The following is an 18,988-nucleotide window of genomic DNA, read 5'->3' on the forward strand; positions in this document are numbered from 1 at the left end:
ACTGACGACAGGTAGAATTGGCATTCAATAACTGATATTTATTTCTGTTGTAAGAACTTAGGTTTACTTAGGGTTTTTTTAAATGTTATTTCCTATGTTAAAATGTTTTTAGACCATGAAGTCAAGTACTCATGAAATGCCAGAAGTAAGGTGGTCTGTGCAACCTTAATTCTACCTGCCTTGTTTGTGCATTATGATAGAAAAATCATTTGTGATCATGTAAACTTTGAAATATTAATAAAGAAACAAAGGATACAACCATTCTTGTTTTTTTGCTTTTTTATTGTAGCATAAAAATTTGCCTGTATAAAAATAGCTCAATAAATGTTTTTTAAAAAATTGCATAGTGTTTCCCATTTCAAACTTTTACCTATAGTAAGCACTGGATGATACGATACCAGAACTACTGTAGTTCTACTCTTTTCTTGGATACCAAGTATACATAAAATATAGACCTCCATTGGGGATGGGCCAGCATTGGTGGCAGAGAAAGGAACGTGATTTAACTTTGTATCCATAGTCTAGATATGTTATTTATTCTCTGCTGCTCTAATATAAACTAGAGATGACAAAAGAAGAAATTCTGGGGGTTTATTTAACAAAATTAAGTTGACATTTCGGAGGCCATCGTAGTGTATCCAATACCCATCAATCTGGAAAGCTGCAGAATAATGATGCTCCTCTTTATTAAACCACGTGGCACCTTCCAATAAGTACCTGCAAATGAAGGCAAACAGAGATGTAACCATCACAAACATGCTCTTTCTGGCAGTAAATGCTAAAGAAGAATGCTACTGTCAATGGCAGGCATTTAGTTGTTGTAGAGAGGAACCAGCGTTGCCCTTAACTCCTCTAAGGCTAGGTCTACACTACCCGTCTGAATCGGCGGGTAGAAATCGACCTCTCGGGGATCGATTTATCGCGTCTCGTCGGGACGCGACAATCGATCCCCGAATCGACGCTCTTACTCCACCAGCGGAGGTGGAAGTAAGCGCCGTCGACAGAAAGCCGCAGAAGTCGATTTTGCCGCCGTCCTCACAGCGGGGTAAGTCGGCTCCGATACGTCGAATTCAGCTACGCTATTCACGTAGCTGAATTTGCGTATCTTAAATCGACTCCCCCCTGTAGTGTAGATGTACCCTTAGTGAGCTGTTTTCTTGCCCCAGGTGCCTGATGTCCATTTGAGCAAATCCTGGAGCAAGAGTGATGGTCTGTAGCAAGATAAGATCATATGGCTAGTCTGACCTTCACTCAAGGCTTAATTTCTGTCCCCTTCACTCCAAATTAGTATAAGAAAAAGCATTAAAATAACTTTCAAAATCAATCTGGAGTGTGTTCCTGCTGAATTATGTGGTAGAGGAAAGTTGTGCATTGCCAGGGAAGAAGGAATGAATGAGCTAATAGAAATGGGATACTCTAACATCTATGACTCCATTGAGCATGGCATTTTAATACAGGCAGAGGGGAAAAAGTTAGTGATTTGGTCCCACGTGGCCTTCAAGTGATGCTTACTCCAAAACTCAGGTACAGTTTGCTATACACTAAGACGGTTGCCTGCTTCTTCAGGACCTGAAGCCAGCCAGCCCTGTTTAATTATCAGAGCCAGCTGGCAAGGTATCAGGGCTGAGAAAATTCAGTTGAGAAGAGATGTGCTTCTGTGGTAGGCCCTGAAGCATAAGGACAGGAGGAGAGGTAGGGTAGTGTAGCAGGTATTCTCTTTTCAGCACTGAGAAGAAAAGTCTTCAGGCACTGTAGCCCAGGGTCAGCAGAACAACTTCTGGTTTTTTTTTGTTTAATTTTTATATTTAAATAAAACTACCTAGAAAAAGACTTGGGTGTGGCAGTAAATCCTGCCTGGGAGGGTCATGAGATCCCACCTGAGTGAGGGGAAACTGAGGCATGGCTAGCCCACAAGTAGCCTGAGTAGGTGGTGCTGTGACAGCTATGCACGCTAGAAACTCTCAGCAGGACCATGACCGAGCAGCCGTTAGTTCTGTGTCTTCTATTAGAGATCAGTCTGGCTAGCAATGTGCCTGACTCGCACGCTGGTGAGAACCTTTGCTGGGCACACAGGAGAGCCGGCTGGGTTTTTCTGGTATCAGTGTTTCTAATGCTAGTTTTAAAGCTCATGCTCTCAAGCTGCACTATTAGTCATATTAGGTTGCTTCTGCAAACTCTCGATTTGTTCCTCTAAAGCAGCCTGGTTTTTCTTTGGTTGGTTTTTGTCTGTGTCTTTCTTTTTCCACTACCCGTCCCCTTATTACTGCTTTAAAGTACTCCCCAGGATGGATCCTATACGGGATTTTCCTTCAATGTAATCAACAGTTTTGCATTTTATTCACAAAATATTTGTCTTTTAACAATAGATTTCTAAAACTCTAGCTTCTTTCTGAGTTGTGCTTTCTTTTCACAAACACAGACACGTGGTTAAAGAGAGAGATTCTACCACTAAGGATTATAACTTCATTAATGTTTAAAGATTTCATTAAATCTATTTAGCATGTTATGGCAATTTCAGAAGCAAAAGTAAAGTCCATGAAGATGTAAAAACCCCAAATATTCATCATGTCCTGTTCTTTATAGCATGGTGATGCTATATGATTTTTTTTTTTTAAAAACAGAGCTTATTGCCTGCTTGGTAATCTATCTCCATTGGGTTAAGACAAGAGTTAGTTGCATGCCCCTATTGCACACAGGGTTACCAACCCTCCAGGATTGTCCTGGTGTCTCCAGGAATGGAAGATGAATCTTTAATTAAAGATTGTCATGTGATGAAACCACGACAGATACATCCAATCAAAACTGGCAATCCTAATTGCCCATGACTTCTGAACTACTGCAATAATTTAAGAGTTACTGAAGAAGGGAGTAGCCTCCTCATTTGGGGTATGCTACATCGTGTAACACATTTACCCCTCAATACACCATCTGAACCTGTTTTAATCCTCTTACATTCCCCCCCTCCTCCTTTACTTAGTATATACACCACTCTCTTATGGGAGCAGAGAGATGGCCCATAGCTATAGGATGCCCCTTCCCTTTATGTTTAATTCTTTCAGGTTAAGTTTTCTGAAGCAATCCCACCACTAGCTTTTTTAAAAGCAGTCATTTGGTATTGTTTTATTGGAAGGTTTAATCCCCTAACATTCCAGGAGAACCAGACTGATCCTGATTCTTTAACCATTTCTCAAGACAGGGAGCATTGTCTTTACCAATACCAGTTTCCTCTATCCATAACCCCTGGATCTTGTATCTATACAGTATTTGCTTGAGAGCTTCCCTACACCCACATCCCCCATGATCCCTTCTTATAACATAACCATAAACCATACACTAACTCCTGTACCATTATTTGTTGAAAATTCTTAACTTTCCTAATAAACAATTGTATGAACCTCTGCCCATGAGACAGCATTTTTCTTATAACATGACATGTTCTGTATTGTATTATCTTACATTCAAGCAGGGTGGATTGATTTAAATTTCCAATTTAAATTTCCAATTTAAATCATGAAGCAAGAACCCTTGTTTTAAATCAGATTTTTAATTGTATTACATTTGTACTTTTGATTTTCATAAAGGTTGAGTCATTGTTATAATAAAACAGGTTGATTTGCCACTAAAGTTGGTACTGTTTTGCTAATCAAGGAAATACACAATATCTATACACTGATTAAGCTTAGCTTGCATTTTCTTAATTTTTACATCTATTATAGTAGAAAATTCCTCTTCCTGGGGGTTAGAAAGTTTGCAATTGAGACACTTAACTTAGGGTTGGAAGGGACCTCAGGAGGTCATCTAGTCCAACCCCCTGCTCAAAGCAGGACCAACCCCCACTAAATCATCATAACCAGGGCTTTGTCAAGCCAGACCTTAAAAACCTCTAAGGAAGGAGTTTCCACCACCTCCCTAGGGAACCCATTCCAGTGCTTCACCACCCTCTTAATGAAATAGTGTTTCCTAATATCCAACCTAGACCTGCCCCACTGCAACTTGAGACCATTACTCCTTCTGTTAACTTGAATCTAATCATTTGCTATTTCTTGGTCTACTACATTTGGTTCCAGTACTGAGGTTAGGAACTTCTGGGCCACCTCAAACATGTAGAAAGATTTTAACTACCATTTATTTTTATATATTTTTTAATTTTAGGATTGCCAGGAATCTGTAAAGTTGCTTTCCCCCCATGAAGCTGCTTGCAGATTTTCATAAATTCACCCTTTTCCTGTGTACAGCTATGGAACAATCTTGATGGAAGGATACATGGTTGCTCTTTGCTCACCAACCAGCAGACCCAATTTGGTGATGAATCCTGGTCACATGGCACCTGAGGCACATTGCACACACACTACGAAGAACTGGCTGGCTGGCTCAAGAATTGAAACCTGGTCTCTAACTATATAAATGTGTTATGACAGTGTGGTCTAGCTGAATTCCTGTTGTGTGCCAGGATCCTGATCCAGTGTGCCCTTCCGATCTTGATTTGACTGTCAGAATCAGAGCTTCGGGGATCCATATTTCACAGGACTCTATGAATTTTCCTCCAGCCGTCCTAGAATACTCATACTTTTCTTGCTGCCCCTATTTATCAGATCTTCCAGTTTGTGTCAATTCTTTGACTTGAGACTCTTGGGCTGCCACTCCTGCAGGTCCACCTCAATGCTGATCAGTCTTAAGTCCATGTCTAGTGGCTGTTGCTGGTTCATTGGGATATCCACTGTGTGTTAATTTTTCTTCCCACTTGCTGAAATAGGTTGTCAGCACCACACCTAAACTGGAATTAATCTGTGTCACTATTGTACTAGTCCTCCCCATATCCACTGATTCTCCTCTGGACTCTGATTCCTTGGTTTGCATGTTGCCCTGTTCCCCCTTCATTGTGGTTTTTGTCCAGTGACCATCCCTCACCCGTGTTTGAGATAGAGAAACTGCAAGGCACGCTGCTATTCCCCTCTGTGCTGCGCTCAACTCTAGCTGGACCCAACCTTATACAAGGCCCGGGAGAAGAACACCCTCTGCTCCTTTCACCACTGCCTATGCTCGTCACAGCTCAGGGGGAAAGCACCTATCCCTTCCACTCCCCTCAACAGTATCGCTATCCCTATCCCAGGCCTGCTCGCGCCACTTGGTACAACTTCCACAGAGGGGGAAGGGGATGAGGCGCTAATCGGCACAGTTGCTGCTCTGTGATCCTCCAGGATCCAAGGTCCCCCACTACTGCATTGCCAGTGAGTTCAGGGGGCAAGAGGGGGAGGAGCAACAGCCCACAGTTCAACGGACTCCTGCAGTCTTCTGGGGAGGGCTGGAGGGCATGGATCACCCCTTAGCGGCTAATGGAAGAGGAGGAAAGCTAGTCCCGTTCTCCCTTTGGGGGGCTGGCCCAGCCCACAGCTCCACCACTCTTCACAATCCTCTGGGAAGGGAAGCCAGATATGCTGCTGCTTTGCTTCGATTCTCCCCCTTTGCCAGGAAGCTGAGCGCTTATCTCCTGCTAGCACATCATCAAGAAGGGGTGAAAGCAGGTCTTTTCACTGTGTACACAATGGGCCTCTCCCTCCCCCTTCCCCCACTACAGACACACAGGGGCGGGGGTGGGGGGCTGAGGCCCTCAGTCTATCCCTATAGTGTTAGCTAGTAACCCCTGTCTTACTTCCACCTGTTCTCTACTCTTCTGAGCTCTCCCCACATCTGAAGGCAGGATATGGGGCCTACCTGGGGGCTCTGTTGTGAATCTTATGGGTAAATAGGGAGGGGGAGCTCAGTCTCCTTCTGTGCTCCTCTGACAGTCACAAAGAAGAACAGGAGTACTTGTGGCACCTTAGAGACTAACAAATTTATTAGAGCATAAGCTTTCGTGGACTACATCCGAAGAAGTGGGCTGTAGTCCACAAAAGCTTATGCTCTAATAAATTTGTTAGTCTCTAAGGTGCCACAAGTACTCCTGTTCTTCTTTTTGCGGATACAGACTAACACGGCTGCTACTCTGAAATCTGACAGTCCCATCACCCTTCACTTTCTCCTCGTCAGGCATGCTAAGGAAGTAAAATTTGGATTCAAAGTTCTCTGATGCTTAACTGGGCCTCAGCTAGAACCCTGTATATCAAAATGCTACGCCCTGTAATAATGCATTGCAATATCTGCAGTTAGATGTATTTTCGATAATTAATAGAAAATAGGAAGGCTGGTTCTGAAACCAAACAATTGTTCTAAAGGGATTTTGACAATAAGAAGTTAGCAGTGAGCACGACTGTCCATACTGCACAAAGAACAGGAGTACTTGTGGCACCTTAGAGACTAACACGTTAATTTGAGCATAAGCTTTCATGGGTTTATGCTCAAATAAACGTGTTAGTCTCTAAGGTGCCACAAGTGCTCCTGTTCTTTTCGCGGATACAGACTAACACGGCTGCTACTCTGAAACCTGTCCATACTGCTTCATGATTACTGACTCTAAAAAACCCCTTTCCTTTACAGATTATTCAAAAGGATTATTGGACTCCTCCTGAAAACATGAAGTGAAGAGAAGCCGTTTGCCTTGTTAAATATAGTTTTAAAATACTTACTTGTGATCAGATAAATCCAAATGATATGGTACATATGCCAGTTCTTCTGGCTTCCATTGCTGCATATTTAAAACAACAAAAGGCGGTGCCCCATGGCAGAAAACTCTCTGGGTGAATTCTCTTAACCCATTACATCTGCAAGTAGAGAAGCAGAAATGGCAATCATTTCACTGGGCAAGCAGTACAATTAAGCAGGTTTTATTTCACATCCAGACAAGGTTTACACTTCATTAGGGCAGGTTTTGTCTTGTATTAGAATTTGGTTTGTTTATTTTATGTGGGAAGGTGTTAATGGCTGTCATCATGTGTATCTTTGATCCTCAGGCAATCACAGACCTGTGAAAGCTGATGGGCTGCTGGCTATCCTTCATTCAGCCTACAGGGAAGCAGCAACTCACCTCCTTTATGGAGTATGACAACTGGACCCCCTAGAAGCTGCTGCCCAAAGCACTGGGACACACAAAAAGGCCAATCAGCAGCCATTTCATGTGGTCCAAGGAGTTTCCCAGGGGACTTTCTGCCTCTGACACAGCAAAGCAGTTGCGAGCATGGCTCAGAGGGTACAGAGACAGAGCTCCTTTGCGCACAAGACTGGATGGAGAGGCAGCCTTGGAAATAGTGAGCAAGAAAATTGGTGGCTGTTTGTTCCTGCTCTGCTCAGGAAAACAGGACTTCTTTGTGAATAAAGACGGCACCAAAGATACCAAACTCATGTCCACACTCTCTCCTAAGAGAAACAACCCAGCTATGTCCAGAAGAATGGCTAACGGCTCAGGCCAAGGAGCAACAATAATTCACAGTAAATTTAGAGGACACTAGCCAATTTACTATTTGCTTACTAACTTACTGCTTGAACCAAGCTGTCCTCTGGTGGTGGGATTTTCAGGTGCTCTGGGGAACGAGGTGCCACATCTCACTGAAAGTCAGCAGGAGCTGGGCACCTTGCTACCTTAGGCACCTTTGCAAATGCTACTATAAGGGTCCAGAGTGTCTCTTTTTGGTAATCTGAGGCGATACTGCTGTTAAAGGCAATGGTGGCACTTGGTGCAGCAGGAGCCCAGATACTTCACTGTTGCTAGTTACCCCCTTTAGCTGGGATTTTTAAATGGGCCTCTGGTACTGGCCAGCAGTGATGTATGCCAAATACACAGCAGACACTACCCCAAATTGGAGGTGTCTCAATGGAGGGAGACAAGGGAGGACTATGGCCTGGGTTTACAAAGGGACTCAAGCATTACAATGACAAAGACCTCCTGCACTGGGGTGAATCATAGAATCATAGAATATCAGAGTTGGAAGGGACCTCAAGAGGTCATCTAGTCCAACCCCCTGCTCAAAGCAGGACCAATTCCCAGCTAAATCATCCCAGCCAGGGCTTTGTCAAGCCGGGCCTTAAAAACCTCCAAGGAAGGAGACTCCACCACCTCCCTAGGTAACGCATTCCAGTGTTTCACCACCCTCCTAGTGAAATAGTTTTTCCTGATATCCAACCTGGACTTCCCCCACCGCAACTTGAGACCATTGCTCCTTGTTCTGTCATCTGCCACCACTGAGAACAGCCGAGCTCCATCCTCTTTGGAAACCCCCTTCAGGTAGTTGAAGGCTGCTATCAAATCCCCCCTCATTCTTCTCTTCTGGAGACTAAACAATCCCAGTTCTCTCAGCCTCTCCTCATAAGTCATATGCTCCAGACCCCTAATCATTTTTGTTGCCCTCCGCTGGACTCTTTCCAATTTTTCCACATCCTTCTTGTAGTGTGGGGCCCAAAACTGGACACAGTATTCCAGATGAGGCCTCACCAATGTCGAATAAAGGGGAACGATCACGTTCCTCGATCTGCTGGCAATGCCCCTACTTATACAGCCCAAAATGCCGTTAGCCTTCTTGGCAACAAGAGCACACTGTTGACTCATATCCAGCTTCTCATCCACTGTGACCCCTAGGTCCTTTTCAGCAGAACTGCTACCTAGCCATTCGGTCCCTAGTCTGTAGCAGTGCATGGGATTCTTCCGTCCTAAGTGCAGGACTCTGCACTTGTCCTTGTTGAACCTCATCAGGTTTTTTTCTGCCCAATCCTCTAATTTGTCTAGGTCCCTCTGTATCTGATCCCTACCCTCTAGTGTATCTACCACGCCTCCTAGTTTAGTGTCATCTGCAAACTTGCTGAGAGTGCAGTCCACACCATCCTCCAGATCATTAATAAAGATATTAAACAAAACCGGCCCCAGGACCGACCCTTGGGGCACTCCACTTGAAACCGGCTGCCAACTAGACATGGAGCCATTGATCACTACCCGTTGAGCCCGACGATCTAGCCAGCTTTCTATCCACCTTACAGTCCATTCATCCAGCCCATACTTCTTTAACTTGGTGGCAAGAATACTGTGGGAGACAGTATCAAAAGCTTTGCTAAAGTCAAGAAATAACACATCCACTGCTTTCCCCTCATCCACAGAGCCAGTTATCTCATCATAGAAGGCAATTAGGTTAGTCAGGCACGACTTCCCCTTCGTGAATCCATGCTGACTGTTCCTGATCACTTTCCTTTCCTCTAAATGTTTCATAATTGATTCCTTGAGGACCTGCTCCATAATTTTTCCAGGGACTGAGGTGAGGCTGACTGGCCTGTAGTTCCCCGGATCCTCCTCCTTCCCTTTTTTAAAGATGGGCACTACATTAGCCTTTTTCCAGTCATCTGGGACCTCCCCCGATCGCCATGAGTTTTCAAAAATAATGGCTAATGGCTCTGCAATCTCACCCGCCAACTCCTTTAGCACCCTCGGATGCAGCGCATCCGGCCCCATGGACTTGTGCACGTCCAGTTTTACTAAATAGTCCCGAACCACTTCTTTCTCCACAGAGGGCTGGTCACCTTCTCCCCATGCTGTACTGCCCAGTGCAGCAATCTGGGAGCTGACCTTGTGCGTGAAGACAGAGGCAAAAAAATCATTGAGTACATTAGCTTTTTCCACATCCTCGGTCACTAGGTTGCCTCCCTCATTCAGTAAGGGGCCCACACTTTCCTTGATTTTCTTCTTGTTGCTAACATACCTGAAGAAACCCTTCTTGTTACTCTTAACATCTCTTGCTAACTGCAACTCCAAGTGTGATTTGGCCTTCCTGATTTCACTCCTGCACGCCTGAGCAATATTTTTATACTCCTCCCTGGTCATTTGTCCAATCTTCCACTTCTTATAAGCCTCTTTTTTGCGTTTAAGATCAGCAAGGATTTCACTGTTTAGCCAAGCTGGTCGCCTGCCATATTTACTATTCTTTCTACACATCGGGATGGTTTGTTCCTGCAACCTCAATAAGGATTCTTTAAAATACAGCCAGCTCTCCTGGACCCCTTTGCCCTTCATGTTATTCTCCCAGGGGATCCTGCCCATCTGTTCCCTGAGGGAGTCAAAGTCTGCTTTTCTGAAGTCCAGGGTCCATATTCTGCTGCTCTCCTTTCTTCCTTGTGTCAGGATCCTGAACTCTACCATCTCATGGTCACTGCCTCCCAGGTTCCCATCCACTTTTGCTTCCCCTACTAGTTCTTCCCTGTTTGTGAGCAGCAGGTCAAGAAAAGCTTTGCCCCTAGTTGGTTCCTCCAGCACTTGATCTGTCCCCTAAAAGGTAGTGGTGTGAGGGGTCAGCACCCCACCATCACATCATGGGCTTTACGATTTTTTGGGAGAGAGGACACAGTCCTGTGAATAAGTAGTGGTTGGGAGGAAATCCCCATTATTGTTTCATCACAGGCCTGGGCCCAGAAGCCTTGCAGAGTGTGCAGGGCAAGGTTCTGCTCTCTCCCAGCCAACGGGCAGGACCTTTAGCAGGGGGACCAGTTTCTATGCTGCCTCTTCCTTCATAACAAGGGAGTCATCAGCAGGACTCGACCGGCCTGCTAAGCCCTTGGAGCCTGGAGACTAACGGGGGATAAGGGCGAGCTGAAAGAAGGTGCCTAAGGCTCTACAACTGGCCAAAGTTATAACTCTAGCTCCAGGCGCGGCTGAGTGGAGGGCAGAGGGAGGTGGCTGTGTTATCTCCTGTTTCAGGGAGGGTATTACTAACCTGAACCATAGTCCCAGATCCAGGAGGAGAGTTGAGGGGACTCCTGTCTGAAGGAGGGAAGATAGTGACTGCCTTAAGGGGACAGACAGAGAGGGACTGTCTGAAAGCCCAGCTCCAAGAGTCGAGGGGGGAGGGGGGAGAGACTCATCTTGAGGATGGAAATCAGAAGGATGGTTTGAAACCCAGCCCAGCAGCTGCTAGAGACTGAGGAACCACTGAGAGCAGGTGCCTACAGCAACACACTGGGGAGAAACTGCTCAGGAAACCAGACCCTCTAGAAGAGAAGACCCCTACTGGGCCTCTGAGTCAGAGAACAGGCCAGAGAGGGGCTGAGAGAGCAGTGCCAACCACTTCATGCGGTCCCTGGCCTGGAACCCCGAGGAGTGTGCAAGCCCCGCTTCCCCTGCCAAACCCAGCAAGAGGACTTCGTAAGGCCTTCAACAAGTGGGCCATGCTCAGAGAGTCCAGGGACTGTGCTCCCCTCATCTAGGGCAATGGGCCACCTGAGGTATAGGACTCTAACACTCAGAGGGGACAGGACTACTACTAACTTGACCAGAGCACTGAGGTCGTAACAAAGAATCAGCAAGTGGCTAGATGGCAATTGGACTAGCAGAGAAGGGAAACTGAGGCAGAATTATAGACTTTAAGGCCAGAAGGAATCACCAGCTCATCTAGTCCAATCTTCTGTACATCACAGGCCACCAGCACCTGCACACTAAACCCAACAACCAAAATTAGACTCAAGTCTTACAGCCCACAGGAAACTAGCCTATTACATGCTGTAGGCAGAGAACAAGAGGAAGCAAGGGACACCAGTGCTTGAGGCCTCCCCACTGACAGGGAAATGATTAAGATATACCAAGATAATTCTGGCAAGTGACTGGTCTGAGATGTCTGGTTTTGCCACAAGGAGGCACTGTGGTGCTGAGTGCACGCTATAACACCAACTCCGAGAACACTGTTCTGAAAGTGGTTTGGCATGCTTCCTCCGAACCCACATCCCACTCCATCCTGGGCTCTTGGATCCATTTAGCTGAACCCAGTTGTAAGAATAGGACAATGCCTCTAGCATTCTGCTGACTCAATCCCCCACTGTCTGTTTTGCTCTTCCCATTCTGCAATCTCCTAGCCTCTCTTCCCTCCCCCAAACTTAGTCCAAATATTTTCCCCTCCCACACAAGCCTCTCAGATCCAGAGCCTCAGATTCTCCTTTGCCAACTAATCCTTATAGCACCGTTGTTTCTCCTCACCCCCTCTCCGGACTGTTCTGCCCACTATGTTGTACAGGGAGATATGGAGGGGAAGCCACACAGATCAGCGTGTTTGGGAAGCAGGAGCAGCAGGTGTGGATATAGTTGCTGGTTCTGGGTTTATGAAAGGCAGCTCCCCTGCAGGAACCCATGGAAACACGTGTGCAGTTTGAGGAGTCCAATGTCAGCTTTGGGCTGAGACCAAGCACTGAACATTTCAATCCTAGGGAAAAGTTTTGTCTAGCAGTGAGCAAGTGCAAACAGGCTAACAGACCATGCCCCCTCGGTGATAGCAAATACACACTTTCATATCTATTATGCACTTACCCATACTGGTCACAGAGCTCAATCCTGGAACAGAATAATTCATCTACTGCCCGCTGAATCAAGTCTCCATGAGGAATTTCTTGGGGAGGACTGAAATAGTTAGGGACATTTGATCAGATTTATTCTGTACTTGCACAGTATAAAATCATTTAACCACAATGACATAAAGAACAATCCCTAAACTCAATACAAACAAAAATCAATCATCCCGTGAAAAAGAGTCTTTAGAATGCTGTTTCTTGTCCAAGAACCTAGCTACTTTAGAGCAAATAAATGTTTTTAATGTTTGAGTTAAACGCCAAACCAACTTCTCCTGAACATGACTGCCATATTGAGAACTCTGCTGTTGAGATTCAAGTCTTTCAGCTATGCAGTCAGCTAAACCTGATCTCATCTTGCCATGAACAAATGTATCGTAACAGTGACATGTACTGCACAATAAAGCCAAAAGGCTGTGTCCTATTCTGTACTCTAGGATCACCCACAAGAGTGTCCATCAGACCTTCCTTTCCCTGGTGTTTGTGTAGAGTCAGGTAGTCCAAATATCTTACTCCGATGAAATGTATGAAATATAGAACAGAGTATGGACAGGAGGGCTGGTGCTTGGTTGATTTATCACATATTTCAAATATAGACCTAAAAAGGTATCTTTACATGCTCTTCAGCACCATGTTCATTTTCACAGTACAACCATTGAGCACAGAGGTTTTTTGTTTTTTAAAAACAGTATGAGAGAACTACCTTAAGCCCAGTCAGAACAGCTTCATTGGTTAGTTGGCATGCCTCGCTGGAGAAGCGGTGTAAATTTAGAAGGTAGTGGTCTCCTAGGTTGCAGCACTAATGTTGTAAGAGTCCAGTTAGAGTCAACTTTAAAATAGCAAGCAGCTGAAAGTCTCTCGTAGGGAAGGTATTAAACCTAAACTACTATTGCCTCAGAGCACAGACCCAGTCATTAAAAGCTCATACTTGGCATGAGGGGATTAGACAAATTTGTCTTCTACCTCAAAAAAGATTACAGCACCTGTTATTTGCATGTGATTTTTCATCCAACTATTAAATCAGACAAAGAATGGTGGAAACAAAGCCTTAATTGCTACACTTATTGCTGTACGAAATTAACATCTTGAGGGTACAGCGCTGTAATTTAAGGACAGGACAATTACATAGCATCTGGGTCACCATTAAGCAGAGTAAGAGGGTGCAATATGACCTGACCAGCTAAGAAATCGAACGCTACAAGTTGGAAAAATGCTTTCATTGATGCACAATGCCTGCAGTGAAAGGGTAAAAATTCAAAACCTGAAGTATCCAAGTCCAACAGACTTTCAAGCCCATGAAAGCAAACGCCACAATCTGCAAGAGAGAAGTTATAGCAGAGAGCCCTGTGCCTTACCATGTGGTCAGTATGCTGCAGTTGTAACTTTAACTCATCTGCATCAGCTGCTAGTATAAAAACCTCATGGCAGAAGTAGACAGGATTCCAGCAGAGGGTGAAGAATCACTGATCATGATTCATACTGGTACCACTGACGCAGCAAGAGCTCTCAGTTTCTGCTAGACAGATTTGAGAGTCAGGTAGTAAAACTACATTTCTAGCTCTTTCAGTGATCATTCTGAGCAGGTCAACAGAATTCATAACCCCAGAAATGTCTGTTTTGGCCTAATGTACTTCATTAAGAAATGAAGGCCTTCCTGCATCTTCTCCAAGACTCGATTCTTAGCCCCCCTCATCAGACTTTTAGTGTAATACTCTCTGGACTTGGGTACAAGTTGAGACTACTAAAACTGAAGTAGAGAATGCAACAACTTGCTTAATAATGTAATTTAGAGTTTCAAGATAGAAGCCCATTACACCTCTACCCAGAGGTAACGCAACCTGATAGAACACAAATTCAGATATAATGCAGTAAAGCAGTGCTCCGGGGGGAGGGGGCTGTGCACTCCAGCAGATCAAAGCAAGTCTGATATAATGAGGTTTCACTTATAATGCAGTAAGATTTTTTTGGCTCCCGAGGACAGCGTTATATCAGGGTAAAGGTGTACGCCAGCATCTGAAGGTATCCTCAGTGGTTTGGGAACTTGTTACCTGAAAAAGTACCTCTCCCCTAGCAACCTATTGCCCCAGTTCCAATCAGAGGTGCTACAGCCCCTCCATTTGAGAGATGGAGCTGCCAACAGCAATTTTTCTGTGAAGGATGTTCTACTTTGAGACTCACTCTCCCTACTGCTTTTGTCCATTTGTCCTCCCTCTGTTAATTTCTAGGTATAACTGCAAAGATCAACTCCACCTAGCTACTGGGGACACATTTACTAGTTTTAGCATTGGGACAGGACAAAAAACAGTACTGTTGCCGTTCTACATTTATTCTTTACTGTGAAACAAACAATCCATTTTAGGCACGTAATTTATTTTGCAAGTGTTAATCTGTAGTACAAGGACACAGCATGAATGACAGGCACCTCTGGAGAGTTCTTAGTCACAATAAGTCAACAGCTACAAATGCGAGAGAGCAATTTGCATATCACATGCTCCAAGCAGAGAGGGAAGAAAGCCCAACCCAGCAGTATTTGTTAAACAGCTCTCCAAGCCAACACTCCCAATCAGTGAGCATCAAAAGCAATTACACTTTAGCACCGCAGTGTAGAATATTAGAGACATGCTCTGCTGCAATTAATGCAATATTCTTTTTAATCACTGTCAGCCAACCCTAGGCCAGAAGGGCTCATATCTAAGTCTTCTACAGCAATTTGAATGATGTGAGTACACAGGGTGTACACATTTGCTACAGATACATACAACCATAGATGTATTCTAGCTGATAAAGGCCCTTTGACAAGTAATACTGATCTCTTAAAAACCAGAGTTACAGCCCCCCCCCCTTGAAGAAGTTTGTTTTATCACAGTTGCATGCCAGCATGTGCAGCAACTTACTTTATGTTAATTGTTCTATGCAGATCTTCCTGCATACGAGTTGGACACCTCAAATTTGAACAGTAGCTCTCTTGAATGGTAGACATGAGACTTTCTAGATTCTTTGTAAAGTTATCATGCTCATTTCCAAATAAATCGATTTCCAGTGAAGCTTTGTGAACTTCAGATTTGTACTGTTGCTTCTCCATCTTGTCCCAAATCCAAAGCAGCTTCACTGTTGTAAAATTATAGGAGTCCATTAAGTAAAGAAAGTAGTCGACAAACTCTCTACCTAAATGAAGGGAGAGCTCCTTGGGGAAGTGTTCATTTTCATGCAGAATGACATACAACAACATCAAGAATCCATCGATAGTGCAAGTATTTTTCAGATTTATTTCAACATAAAGTGGTGTGCAAGATACAGCTTTCCGGCCAGCTTTGATAGTAAAAACCCCTCCCCAAGGGAGCACAGGCCTCCAAAATGAGCGGTCTGGATCATAATTATTTTTAATTGATGCTTTGATCTCCTCAAACAGTGTCTTCATCCTGCGATTAAGAGGAAAAGTATTAATATATTGTACCAAGAGCATTCCGTTTTGGAACAGGCACACACTTAGAATATACAGTGAGTGGACCAGAACTTAAAAACAATTTAAGTGCTATCAGTATACAAGGCTTCCAAGAACAGTCAGGAGCAGCCCCTGCTAAGAATCAAATGGCTTTGAGATTTCCCTAGTTTAGATATAGGTTTCTTCCCATTTGACCCAGCTAATTACTGGTCTTTACTAAAGAAAGTCTTAGTGATTAATTTTAAAGCATGAGTGGGCATTGGAGGCATTAAGCTGTACCTTGAGAGATTCAGTCTGCAAGAAGGGATGAGTCACTCACATATAAAGGATGCTGTTATCTCCCCTAGAGTCCAGGCGGGCTGGCTGACTGGCACAAGAAGTGTTTTCCTGCTGAATATAATCTGTGTTAAGTCACTGCCCACTGTTTGTCACCAAACTATATAGGTTACTTTAGAGGACAGTTACCACAGAGAAATGTGAGGCAGTTGTACTCAGCTTAGCTTAGGTAAGCTGAAAGTAACTTGAAATCAGTTTACAAGGAATCCCTGAATGTGTGACTAGGACATATCAGTCTTAAACACTACAGAAAGGGTCTTTTTGGCCCAATATCTGATTTTCACAACATGCTACGTAATGTTGCATTTGAATTCTGAACCATTCAGTGCTCTAGACAGTGAAATGACAATACCTTATTGATAAAGTATTCGTCCAGAATGAGCCAGCATTTAGAGTTTTGTAACCCTAGTGCTGCAGGAAGTGTTTAGGATCTCTAGTTTTAGGAAGCACTAGCATTTGCAGTAGAACCTGTGTTATGAACACCTCCGGAATGCAGGTTGTGTTCATAACTCTGAACAAAACATAGTTTGTTTCTTCAAAAGTTTACAATTGAACATTGTCTTAGTACAGCTTTGAAACTTTACTATGCAGAAGAAAAAAGCTGATTTCCCTTAATTTGTTTAAGTTTATGTTTAACACCGTACTGTACTGGATTTGCTTTTTTGGTCTCTGCTGCGATTGCGTACTTCCATTTCCAAATGAGGTGTGCGACTGACTGGTCAGTTCGTAACTGAGGTTCTACTGTACTTAATAAGAACACCTACATCAGGATACAGATACAAGGGAAGAAAAGTGTCATGTTTAATATTTAGGCAATAACTATTGTAAAAACTAAGGCTTTTTGTGACTCCTTGCAAGTTAAAACTTAAGACTTCCAAACTCAAATGCATTTTAGTCTTGTAGACTAAAGACATCCGGTTTTCATATGGGAAGAGAGTTGAGCCCCTCTGCCACCATATACAGTTTCTAGCAAAGTCATTTTCTTTAGGCTTTTATTTCAAGTTATGTCCTTATAAAGGCAAGAGAAACGTAGATCATCATTTCTGGCTTCAGGGTGGGAAAATAATGTGGACTAAAACTACAGACTACTTAAGCAGTAAGGCATCATCAGTTAATTATAACCAAGAAACTCAGCACAAGTCCATTACTCTTCAGTACTTAGACCCAATGTTCTCTGCCATTACAGCTTGAATAGGGTAGAAAGTACAAGCCAAATGATGACAAAGCAAAAGATGTGAAGGGGAAACAGTGGGTTGGGGATAGAAAACAGAAAGAACACAGGGACCTGAGACCGTTCAAAAGCTCAGACACATTGACAGAAACAAGTGTCACAACATCTCCCCTATCACTACTGCTCAGAAGCAAGTGCTTGTTTCTGCCAGAAGCTGATCTGCAGCGTTCACTCTTGGGGTCCCAACGGGCAGGGGAAGCTGCTCTCTCCCTGGGGTTCTGCTCAGGGCCCACCACCTCACTTGGGCCGAAGCACCATGCTGCTCACAGGGTGCTAACAATGCCAGGAGGGAGCAAGCACCCCGCCTGCCTGTACCTTTCCCAGCTCTCACCACCAGGGCCCGTCATACCCAGCTCTCCTCCCACTCGCAGGGGCAGGGCCAGGCCAGGCTGCGACTCAGGTGAGAGGAGCTCTGCAGAGCTGGACCCATGGGATGGCCCTGGGCTCTGCCCCTGCGCCAGGGCAAGGTCACCTCTTGCAGAGTTCGGCTGCGGAGAGGATTAGGCACAGGGGAGGGTCCATCAGGGCAGCAGCCACCTGGCCCAACAGGAGGAAGGTTCACAAGGCTCTCCCCACAACCACCCCTGTGGTAACCCCACCCACCACCACCAGCAGCAGTCCCCTCCCCAAAGCCCCCATGGGTTCCCCCCACAGGCCACCTGCACCCCACCAGGTGCCACCAGCACACTCCCCACAACCCCCATGGGTCCTCCTCCCCCCCCAGCCCCCATGGGTTCCCACCAGGTGCCACCCAGCACACTCCCCACAGGTCCTCCTCCTCCCCCCCCAGCCCCCATGGGTTCCCACCAGGTGCCACCCAGCACACTCCCCACAGGTCCTCCTCCTCCCCCCCAGCCCCCATGGGTTCCCACCAGGTGCCACCCAGCACACTCCCCACAGGTCCTCCTCCTCCCCCCCAGCCCCCATGGGTTCCCACCAGGTGCCACCCAGCACACTCCCCACAGGTCCTCCTCCTCCCCCCCAGCCCCCATGGGTTCCCACCAGCACACTCCCCACAACCCCATGGGTCCTCCCCCCACAGGCCACCTGCACCCCACCAGGTGTCACCAGCAACCCCCCCAGGGGTCCTTCTCCCCACCGACCCTCCCCCTTAGCCCCCATGGGTCCCCCCCCCACACGGGCCCTCTGCTCCCCCAGCAGGTCCCGCCCCACGGGCCCGGGCCGGGCCTGGCCTAGGCCGCTCCGCGTACCTGTGCCGGCCGCGCCGAGCGCCCCCCCCGGCCGCCACATCTACCCCGCGGCCCGAGCCCGCCGCACGGCCCGGCCAGGCCCGGCCGCCGCTTGTTATTACGGAGGGACCCCGCCTCCTGCGTCACCAGGCCCCGCCCCGGGACGGGCTAAAGCGGCGAGGGGCGTGGCTAGAGGGACTGGGGCGGGGCTACAGGCGGCGGGTTCCGACTGTGGGAACAAGGGGCAGGACAGAGCCAGGGCGGGGCGGGGCGGTGGGAACGGGGTGAACAGAGAGACGTGGGCGGGGCTAATGGTGAGGGGCGGGGCTATGGGAACGGGGTGAACAGAGAGACGTGGACGGGGCTAATGGGTAAGGGGCGGGGCTGTGGGAACGGGGGGACTAGAGACATGTGGGCGGGGCTAATGGTGAGGGGCGGGGCTGTGGGAACGGGGGATTAGAGAGATGTGGGCGGGGCTAATGGTGAGGGGCGGGGCTGTGGGAACGGGCGGATAGAGAGACGTGGGCGGGGCAAATGGTGAGGGGCGGG

The 18,988-nt window shown here is 46.2% G+C and overlaps 1 protein-coding gene across 6 annotated transcripts; it reads right to left on the reverse strand.

Annotated features, from left to right (window-relative positions):
• Positions 1-261: 261 nt before the first annotated feature.
• Positions 262-18,600, reverse strand: C4H14orf28 (chromosome 4 C14orf28 homolog). 6 transcript variants are annotated; one of them, XM_042858102.2, is made up of 6 exons: positions 18,461-18,595; positions 15,962-16,069; positions 15,135-15,659; positions 12,203-12,292; positions 6,564-6,698; positions 262-717 (listed from the first exon to the last, which is right to left on the reverse strand). In XM_042858102.2, exons 3-6 carry the CDS (start codon positions 15,656-15,658, stop codon positions 531-533), a joined length of 936 nt encoding a protein of 311 aa, XP_042714036.2. In that variant the 5' UTR covers position 15,659; positions 15,962-16,069; positions 18,461-18,595; the 3' UTR covers positions 262-530. The 6 variants fall into 6 exon arrangements, with proteins under 6 accessions (XP_042714036.2, XP_023964003.2, XP_023964004.2 ...); XM_024108235.3 differs by having other exon boundaries at positions 16,002-16,072; positions 18,461-18,592; XM_024108236.3 differs by having other exon boundaries at positions 16,002-16,069; positions 18,461-18,589.
• Between the last annotated feature and the right edge of the window lie 388 nt (positions 18,601-18,988).

This window comes from Chrysemys picta, chromosome 4 (assembly GCF_011386835.1).
Source record: "Chrysemys picta bellii isolate R12L10 chromosome 4, ASM1138683v2, whole genome shotgun sequence".
Taxonomy (NCBI): Eukaryota; Metazoa; Chordata; order Testudines; family Emydidae; genus Chrysemys; species Chrysemys picta.

What these genes read in the sequence shown, in the direction of transcription:
- C4H14orf28 (XM_024108234.3), bottom strand. Translation starts at nt 15,703, where the DNA reads ATGCTCTTGGTACAATATATTAATACTTTTCCTCTTAATCGCAGGATG. An exon ending in GAGCTCTGTGACCAGTATGG is followed by an intron (nt 6,699 to 12,202) that starts GTAAGTGCATAA and finishes CTCTACTTGCAG; the next exon opens with ATGTAATGGGTTAAGAGAAT. An exon ending in TTGGATTTATCTGATCACAA is followed by an intron (nt 718 to 6,563) that starts GTAAGTATTTTA and finishes CTTCATTTGCAG; the next exon opens with GTACTTATTGGAAGGTGCCA.